This window comes from Sinocyclocheilus anshuiensis, unplaced genomic scaffold (assembly GCF_001515605.1).
Source record: "Sinocyclocheilus anshuiensis isolate Anshui unplaced genomic scaffold, SAMN03320099.WGS_v1.1 scaffold1529, whole genome shotgun sequence".
Taxonomy (NCBI): Eukaryota; Metazoa; Chordata; class Actinopteri; order Cypriniformes; family Cyprinidae; genus Sinocyclocheilus; species Sinocyclocheilus anshuiensis.
Window position 1 is genome coordinate 222,777 of NW_015540930.1, and position 10,642 is coordinate 233,418.

Genomic DNA, 10,642 nt, shown 5'->3' on the forward strand with positions numbered 1-10,642 from the left:
AGAGTTAAAAAATGTCCTGGCTCTTCCAAGCTTTATAATGGCAGTGAATGGGGGTTGAGATTTTGAAGCCCAAAAAGGTGCATCCATCCATCATAAAAGGTATTCCACACGGATCTGGGGGGTTAATAAAAGTTTTCTGAAGCGAAGCAATTCGTTTGTGTAAGAAAAATATCCATATTTAAAACTTAATAAACCATAATCTCTAGCTTCTGTTAACTGTCGTACGCGCATTCATGAGAGAGTGGCGTTCCAGCTGATGACGTAGATGAACGCAGGAGAGAGCAATACAAAACACTTGTCACAAATTAGAAGTACAAAATGAGGATTTGTATAGAAAAATTTTGGCCGATTTCAATGTAAACCACAAGGAGACTTTTTTTTAATTTTTTGCTGTAAACAAAACTCGTGAACGTGAATACAACAGTTCGCTAAAAATGATACAATTGTGTTGAGTATATATTGTACTGAATAATATTGTATTCAATTTGTAATGTTAGATCGGTTCCATGCTGTAACTAACAACTCCAAGAAAGATCCAAGTTAGCAGTTGGCAGCCATTACAGTACCACTGCTCATAAATATTTAATTCATATGTGAGGTTGTTTATATGTTGTAACTAAGTTTAACAGCATAATGCACATATTGTTAGTGGTGCGTTGGTTGCAACTTAGTGCCCATTTATGCCAGCTAAACTGAGCTGATGCAACCGGCCCATGATGCAATGGCAGAGATGTCATACTGTAAATATTTTTCTTTCTTTTTTTCAGCTACATCTATCTGTCAGTCTCACTGAACAATATATTTGAATGTTTGTGAGGGATTACAATTTTTCAAAGCATTAAAATAATGAAATATACACAATATATACAACAGGTTAAAGCAAGCACAATACTCTTACAATACTATACTGTAGTTTTTCTAGAGCTGCTGTGTCAAGTCAGACTGGTGTGACCGCCTTGCTTTAATGTCAAGCCAATGACAAATCTTCTGTGTCTCACCAGGTTAGATCAGTGTACTGCAGCCTCTTGTGCGAGTGTATGTACACATTTATGTGTGTGTGTGTGTGTGTGTGTGTGTGTGTGTGTGTGAGAGAGACAGCTGTGGTGTAACCCAGAGCCCCGGTGCAGCAGGAGCTGTCTTGCACACAACAAATATGCTTGTTTACCATCCTGGCAGATAATTCCTTTTTTTGTCCTACCCGACTGAATCCGGGCCAGAACTTTGAGCAACAGATCTGCAGTATAATGACTTTTTTTTTCTTTTCTTTTTTTTTTTAAAGACTGGCTTGTTTCAAGTGAGGTACGAAAAGCTTGTTTGGCTTCTGTCATTTCATAGGAACTAATGAAGAAGAATCGAGAGGTTGTCACTTGTTTTCTTCTCTGGTCGTTGTGGACTACCAGTAAAACTGATACAAATTTGTGACCAAAAATTTGATTTGACACTTTTACCTGACCATGTTTTGTTACATACCTTTCTATCAAAGTTCTCTATCAAGATGAATTTGTTCTGACACAGTTTAACTCTTGAGTTCTTGTCATATTTTATGACCATTTTCTAAACTATATCAATTTTGGTTTGACTGTATATATATATATTGAAGATCACAAAAGAAAAAAAAAACTATTTTATAAGAAACTATTTTAAAGAAACTAAAGAATAAGAAATATTCATTGGACAAATCAGATACAAAGACAATCTTTTAATTGTTTTTTTAACTTGTTGTTCAATAGTAATTTATCATTTATATTTATATTATTTATCAAGTGAGGTACGAAAAGCTTGTTTGGCTTCTGTCATTTCATAGGAACTAATGAAGAAGAATCGAGAGGTTGTCACTTGTTTTCTTCTCTGGTCGTTGTTAGTTGGAGCCCCTGCGGTGGGAACTGATGGTGTTGGCCAACTGGCTGTTTGCAGTCAAAATTGGGGAGTCAAACACAGCGGCACTTCTGTCGATGTTATTAGTTAGAATAAATGTAACACGATGCCAGAGTTTGAAAATAAATCAATACACATTTTCTGTGCATGTTGCTCCTTTAATGACAAAGATAAGAGGAGATTGTCTTTTTACTTCCTGATTTAGTGTTTGATGTTTAATAAGGTGTCTTTGCAGTATTATTTTAGTTATTTATAATTAGTTGTTTTTATTTACTTTTATTTTAGTTGTAGTAATTTTAGTACAACTTAAACAAGAAATATAGATCTCTATATATATTTTTTAATACCATACAAGAAAAAAAAAGTTTTTTTAAGAAACTTGTACATAATAAAACACATTCATTGGACAAATCAGATACTAATATATTCTTTCAACTGTTTATTTTTTATTTTTAGAATTTATAATTTATATTAATTAATCATTTATATATTTATTATTTATATAATCTAATTATAATAATCTATAAACAATAATATAGAATTTCCTGAAGGTCACAAAATTATTTTTTGTGTTCACATAATGTTTTTTCATGTCCTGTAGTTGTCTGTTGAAATTAATAATTTATTTATAATGTAGACTACAGTCACGTCATCTGGTTTTTCGTTATAGTTTGACTCAGTATTTGATAAAGATACAGTTTCCTGGCTGCACAGGTACACTGTATTGCCTTTGTTATAAGAAAGTGATGCAGCTTGTAGGCTCCAGACATTGCAAATATTGTGAGAGTGTCCATGTGTGTGTGCTGTTTATCTGGCCGTTGCTTCATTTCCTCCATCCTGTAGAGCTCACTGCCAGCTCAGATCATCTGTGGCACGGTACCCTGACTGCAATTTCCTAAGGTGATGGAAACACACATGTGGATGGTGTCTGTTGGCAGGTCGCTGGGGCCACAGAGGCATAACATGTTTACCAAGCATGCAGGACAAGTGGCGCTCCGACTGCCCTTGGGTTCATACAGTCTCCCACAAATCCGCTTACATCAAAAGTGTGAAATCTGGATGAGAGGACACCTTCTGTGCCGCCTGAATCATGTAGCAGAGCAGGAGCGCTCAGTTCTGCCACATTCAACCCTCCTCCAAGTTGCCTGGAATTTTCAGGAAAACACAAGGGCGATCGGACTTTTGGATGAGGAGGGTTGGAACTAAACTCTATTTGATCGTCACTAGTTCACACAATTAAAGATGCAGACACTTTAGGCTCAAGTCCTGTCGGTGATGTTTTAATGACTGCTAAGCAAAGCGTTATGTGTGGACAAGTAAGGTCAAGGTCTCAGAAATTAAATAGAATATACATAAAATCAATACCTGAATCACTCACATATCTGTATCAGCACATAAATTAACATATCTGCTGAATATCTGCTTTGTATATTAACACACTCTTAGTAGTCAGTACTGCATTCCAGTAAGTTATAAACAAACTAAATGTTCTAGCAATAGTACACGTATAAAAATGAAACTTGTGCCACTCTCATACATCTTTTTTTGCACTGTGAATTGGCACAAAGCATAGTGTGATTGACTGCTTATATTACACACTGAATGTGTATACAGGACTGTACTCTAGTGGTTGGCAAGTAGATGCTGTCGCATTAACTATTGGGACACACTACCACTTCTAAGTGCATACTGTACATTTAAAGTTGCGATCAAATGGAAGTAGCAGCAGATCTTTGTTTCCATATTGAGCCATACCTCTCAGCATAACAGATATGTAGGGTGGGTTGTTGAAGTCAGCTGTAAAAAATAAATAAATTATTAATAATAATAATACATAAAATTTGATCATACAACAAGCATTTAAATATCATTGTAAGACATTGTTGGGAGATATAGTGTGACAACTGATATTTATATGCATTTTATGTAAGTAGTCTGCTTATAAAGATCTCATTGATTTAAACAAGATATTAGCATTTAATCTTATCTTTTGGCCATATAAATATCAGCATGTTATTGCTCAGTTTAGGCCTCTAAATAAAATGTAATCAAATTCTGTATATTTTTTCCTTCTCAAGTGTGAGCTCCATATATGCCGTGAAACCCTCATGTATCAATTATGATACTCAAAAAAAAAATGGCCTAAGGTGCAATAAACTGTTTTGTTTAAATAAATAAATCTCTGACTTATTTCATTTGTCAGGCGTTACAGGGTTAAGCAGACAAAGTGATAGGAGAAATATGGCACTGATGAATTGGAAGTTTATGACATTTTGATAAATCATGAGGTTAAAAAAAATTCAAATATAAAACGTAGGCTTATCCGTGGATGAATTGTTAACAGTAAGATCTATAACATTAATTTACTAATAGATAAAATTATTATATATTAATAGATAAAATGAGAGCGTTTACAAGACATTGTGTAGTGATATCTGAAAAGCATAAATATACTGGAAATAGTATGCACCTTTGGCATACTATTCTCAAAACACGACGCACGATTTGGGACGCACTAATTATTATTTAGGACGGATCGTATGCGAATTGGGGACAGAGAGCTGGCGCAGGATTCAGCATGCACCAAAATACATTGGTTTTTCAAAAAAGAAACATTTCACCCAACCCACCCACCTGTAACAAGTTACAGTCTTCCATGCAATACCTGTACGTTCTCAGAAGCGGCTCGGTTGGATTCTAAATAAGGTCTATGTCATTCGCTCGGTGAGCTTGTACTTGTTTGAGGCAGTGCTCTATATATATGGGCTCGGGATTGTTAAGAAACAAGTTTTGCGCGCTTCGCCTACTTGGAGAGCAAGTATCCTCGTCTCACCCTGGATATTCTACTCCTCCTCATCCATAATTGATCACACAATCACCTCTAGAAAATCGAGTTAAGCCATCTTCGTCTCCTGCGAGCCTGCCAAACACTGATAGGTGGAGAGTTGCCAAGATCGTTTTTCCGTCTTGTTTGAGGAACGGTGTGATATTAATGCACAAAGGCGATCAATGCATGCATTCAAAAGCGCAGGAATGTGTTTTGCCGTACACTTATGATCTTTTCTCGAATGTCTTTTGGAATCGGTGCCGTGTCGATAACACGTGTTATAATCTCTTTGGCTCTTTCAAGGTACGAGCTTGACTATGACGCTCATTCCACGAGCGCAGACGTTTCAAAGCTTCCTTTCCGAGCAGACGGAGGAGGAACGGAACCAGGAGCAAGCGACGGCGGCCTCTAGCGGCTGCGACAGGGACTGCAGCAGCTCGCCGCTCCGTTGACTGCACGGTCACGGCTTGACGAAAGCCACGACTCACGGACATTCCAAAGCTTTAGGAAGCTCATAATAGACACATGTACAGTATGAACTCTCTCTATATATGTATGTATATGTATGACTTAATAATTATTTGTAGAACAGTGTGTATACTAAGAATTCTAGGAGCCTCTTTTTGTACATCGAAGAAAAGAAAAAAAAATGCCAAAAAGTTGTACCATAATCTTTATTTTCCTTGTGTAGTTTAAGACAAATGGACTTTCTGTGGTTATTTTTCAGATTTACTGTAAATATTAATGCGCTGTAGCGCTTAACACCACAAGTTTCTTGCATTTTTGTCTGTCGTCGTGACACCCACTTAGATTCTGTCAAACAAGATAGTCTATCTGTTTGTGTTTTAGCACCCTGCACTTTTAAATTAGAGCTTGTTTTGCACTTTTGTCATTTGCTTTTGGTTTCAATATGTGCGGCAATGTTGTCTGTAGATGCGTGCAGTGTGGGAAATGGGGAAAATGTATACTTTTAAAGGGATAGTTCACCCAAAAATGGATATTCGGTTCACTTTCCAAACTGGTATGGCTTGCTTTCATCTGTGGAACACAATAGAAGATATTTTGAAGACTGCTGGATGCACGTTTCCATCAAAAGCACTGTAAATGTATCATAAAAGTGTCCACAATACTCGATTCTGAATATTATGAATCCAGTAGTGTTGTGTGATGAACAGACCCAAATTAAAGTGGTTATTCAATGGAAATCTTTTAGCTCGCTGATACTGTGTGTTTAAATCATGAACAAATCACAGATCTTTTCAATGAATCAGTTGATCTAGTTCACAAAAACAGTCATTTACTACTAGGCCTAAGTATGATCACAAGTTCCATTGAACTCTATTGGTAATGATGGAACTTGCGACTATAGTTGCTTTGGGAAGCACATCCCATGGTTTGAAATACGAAAAATTATTTTTTACATTTTTGGACGAACTATTCCATTTAATCTTTTCCCCCTTATTTTATATGAAATTAATTTCTGAAATGTGTCTACACACTGGACGAGAGGTTCGGTTATTCTGAATCTTCTCACACTGCAGAAGAAGTGCCTTCAGACTCTGCTAGACTGAGACTCTGGCTAGAACGCTGATTGAATTAGCATCCTGCTAGCCATCCAACATGTTTATAACTGAATTACATTATATGTTGACACTGCATTTGTCTAAAAGCAGAACAAAATGTCTATTCTCTCCCTGCACAGGAAAATCCTTTTCCAATAACTACTGAATGGGTTTCAAAGGTTCAAGTGGTCTTGATAGTGGATGATAGAAGTGTGCGCCAAAACAATAATGCATTCGGCGCGACAATCAATTCAGATTTACTCTACTGTAAAATACCTTTAAACGACTGTTGATGTTTTGTTTAATTGTGCTAGAAAAACCTGTTTCAACCAGAATAACAACACAAATGATCATGTCATGACTCATGACTCATGATGTGGAGCTAAAGGTTGGAGAAGCACATGATGAATCCCCCCCCCCCCTTTCCCCCACATGTAATTATTTACTCAGAGTTCATTCTAGTCAGCGTTTAGTTGCACTTTAATATGAATTAACCTCTTGTTTTATTGCAATGTGCATTGTTCTTCATTTAAAATGTCTTTAAAAAGGGAACGCCCTTTTCTAAGGGGATTTCTAAGGGATATTTGGTCAAACACTGTGTTTTAATCCATGATATTCCAAATTTTGCCAGCTATGAACATTACATGGAAATTCCCTTTGGGCTTTTTCAGGAATCATTTCTTGTATAATGTCTTTCTGGTTGTGTTAAAGCATTTACACAGGTTTCAGTTTGTGTGTGTACGCTTATTTGTAATTGTATGTTGTTGTTTTTTAATCCATGTTTTTTTTTATGGCATTAAGTAGAATTTTGTCCTGTGTGGATATGTCAATGTTTACTGAGTAAAATAAACTGAATGGACTTTACATAAACCCCTGAATACAGTATATGCATCTGTGACAAAGAAATAATTCACCAAAAATGAATGCGTATGTATGTAATACATAATATATACCAAGGCAGCAGTTATTTGATCAAAAATACAGTAAAACGGTAATATTGTGAAATATTACAATTTTAATGTACTGTATTCTTTTTAAATAGGCTATATTTAAAATTGTATTTATTACTGACGGCAAAGCTGCATTTTCAGCATAATTACTCCAGTCTTCAGTGTCACATGATGCTTCAGAAATAATTTTAATATGCTGATTTGGTGAAACATATAAGGCAATAACAATATGAAAAATGTCTTGCTATTAATGTTGAAAACAGTTGTGCTGCTTAATATTTTTGTTGATCGAATATTGAAATTGAATATTTCCACAAAATGTGCACTTTCAGGATGATTAGAAAGTTCAAAAGAACAGCATTTGTTTGAAATTGAAATGATTTGAAGCACACATACATGTAGCATTAATGATAATAATTATAATATTAAATAAAATATTTGTATCTTATGTTGATTTGGTGCTTAAACTGCAATATGTAACGTTTGGTTAAATGAACAAACATCGGTTATTGGCACATACATAAGACAAAACTGTTCTGTTCAAAGCAGTCTTCTTTCCTCGATTCGCAATGGTAAGATTATAATAATGATTTAGAATTTAAGTTGTAGGGTCCGATTTTTTGGGAAATTGACGCAAATAAGACCTGGCGACTATTAGGCCTGTTTTGAGGAGCTTTGTAGCGTGTTCTCAGAAATGAACAGAAGCGGACAGTAGTGAAGTATTTTTACTTAGCTGTAAAAGTACTTTATCAGAGTGTTTTTCTTTAGAAAATGTTACTTCACAACATTCCAAAGCATATTGTACTCTTTACTGCACTACGTTTCATATTAAATATCATTTAATAGGCTACTTAATTATATTTGAAATATATTACTTTCTTATAAATTCAAAGATTTACTTGAGTACAAGAAAGTACTACATTTTTTATATAGGCCTAAGGTAAAACAAACAACTTGTATTTATGAAATGTAGTGCAGTAAAAAGTATGATATTATGCTTTGGAATGTAGTGAAGTAAAAGTTTTCCAAAGAAAAACACTGATAAACTACAGATACTTTTTAAATTTACTTGAGTAAAGTCAAAATACTTCACTACTGTCCGCCTCTGGAAATGAATTGCTTAGAATTTAAACTTGTCATCCCGATGCTTTAAATCAGTAAAGTTCTAAGTGCCAATCATCGTTGACAAAGGCGAAATCACCTCAAACTGTGGCGAGTCTGCGAAAGACGGCGACAGAAGTCTGTGCTAATACCAGAGTAAATATCGGCATGGCTTTCGAGAAATGGTAACAACTGGCAAAATCTGAAGGGTTAAAAGACTGATGTAGAGACGCCTTTTTTTCCCGCTGAACAGGTAAGACATGTCAGTACGTGGCTCAATAGCTAACCATCATTAGAGCACTTGTTTGCTTGATTCAGGTAAGTTAGGTATCCAAGATCCAAGAGATCCGATGTCGCCATCACATATTCATCCACGCAGCAGTGCCGTACATGTAATCAATCAATCAATCAATCAATCCGCAAGCAACAGAAATGGCGATAGAGAGGCAAGTTACATACTGCAGCTTTAAAAATGTTATCATCAATCTTGAAAAAAAGTGCTGCTTAATATTGTTGTGGAACCATGCTTTAAAGGGATAGTTCACAGAAAAATTAAAATTCTGTCATTAATTAGGCTACTCACTCTCATGTCGTTCCAAACCTGTAAGACCTTCGTTCATCTTCGGAACACAAATTAAGATATTTTTTGATGAATTCCGAGAGCTCTCTGACCCTCCCGTAGACGTAACACACGATCAAGGCTCAGAAACGTAGCAAGGAGATCGTTAAAATAATAATCCATGTGACATCAGTGGTTCAACCATTATTTTAGGAAGCTACAAGATTACTTTTTGTGCACAAAGAAAACAAAAATAACGACTTTATTCAACAATTCGTCTCCTCCGCGTCACCCTATAGCACCATTTTGGAGAGTAGCCTATATGTGGATATGTTGAATATGTTGTTTATGTTCAGATCAAAGCGTAAACAACAGCGTATCCGCGTACGGTGCTGCTGACACAGAACAGCATACATTGTTTATGTGATACTCTCCAAAATGGCGAAGTATTGTCATAACTTCGTAAAATTACAGTTGAAACATTGATGTCACATAGATTATTTTAACGATCTCCTTGTTATGTTTCTGAGCCTTGATCGTGTTAGGATCCATGCTGTCTATGGGAGGGTCAGAGAGCTCTCAGAATGCATCAAAAATATCTTAATTTGTGTTCCGAAGATGAACGAAGGTCTTATGGGTTTGGAACGACATGAGGGTGAGTATGACAGAATGTTCATTTTTGGGTGTACTATCCCTTCAAGAAAGTTTAAAATAACCACACAATTTGAAGTATAAATCTTTTGTAATATAAATGTCATTTGATCCCAATCTTTAGATGTAATGTATTTTTTCCCTTTAAGAGTTGTGCATGTCACTTAAAGGGGTCATCGGATGCAACATAGCCTACATTTTTACAAGTTGTTTGAACTGAAATGCGTGTTGGCAGTGTGCAGTGGCGCCTGCAGGTGTACGGCTGTACGCACTGTGAGTACCATGAGCGCTCAGACTGACTTGTGGCTTGTTTCCGCTTTGGTGTGCTAATTTTGTTGTGTTGTGGCTTTTTTCCATTGTGTTGTGCTAATTTCGTTGTGTTGCGCACTACTGGGCCACTGTAAAAAAAAACTGCTGGGCATTTATGAATAATACAGTAATATCACACACCTGTTCAGCCACGTTAGTAATAAAATCATCAGCGACACCAACCAGCCCTCCTCCAATATATGCATAACCACATTAATTTGAAGTATAAATCTTTTGTAATATAAATGTATTTGATGTCATTTGATCCCAAACTTTAGATGTAATGTATTTTTTCCTTTAAGAGTTGTTCATGTTACTTAAAGGGGTCATCGGATGCGACATATATTTTTACAAGTTGTTTGAACTGAAATGTTGGCAGTGTGCAGTGGTGCCTGCAGGTGTACGGCTGTGAGTACCTTGAGCGCTCAGACTGACCTGAGATTTGCCCCGCAAACATTTCAGCAGTTATTATAGGCCTGTGTGTCCCGTATTTCTGTCGACTGAACCAGCCATGCCATTAATTATGAATTGATCAGTCTTTTGCATGCCAAAGTCAATTTCTGCATATAAATATTACGCCAAATAGAAGCAGAAAATCGTGCTATACGCACTTTCATGAGATCGGGTTAGCCTACAGCAATTAATTTGTAGGCTATTTTACAAATGGCAATACAACGAATTCATGACAACGTTTTACATTCAAGCTACCTGTAAAATGTATAGTGAAAAGTACTTTAAAAGCGTCTGGAATGCAATAAAGTAATTTTTTAAAGCTATTTTAAAGCATTTGCTGCATGGATTAAAAAAA

At 36.0% G+C, this 10,642-nt stretch overlaps 1 protein-coding gene across 1 annotated transcript in view; it reads left to right on the forward strand.

The window, feature by feature from the left end:
• LOC107689434 (docking protein 6-like) overlaps positions 1-5,349 on the forward strand; it is a 111,914-nt gene extending 106,565 nt beyond the window's left edge. The window contains exon 8 of the mRNA XM_016487407.1: positions 5,006-5,349. Coding sequence (XP_016342893.1) covers positions 5,006-5,154 — 149 coding nt within the window. The 3' untranslated portion in view covers positions 5,155-5,349. The remainder of the gene's footprint in view (positions 1-5,005) is intronic.
• Positions 5,350-10,642: the final 5,293 nt, after the last annotated feature.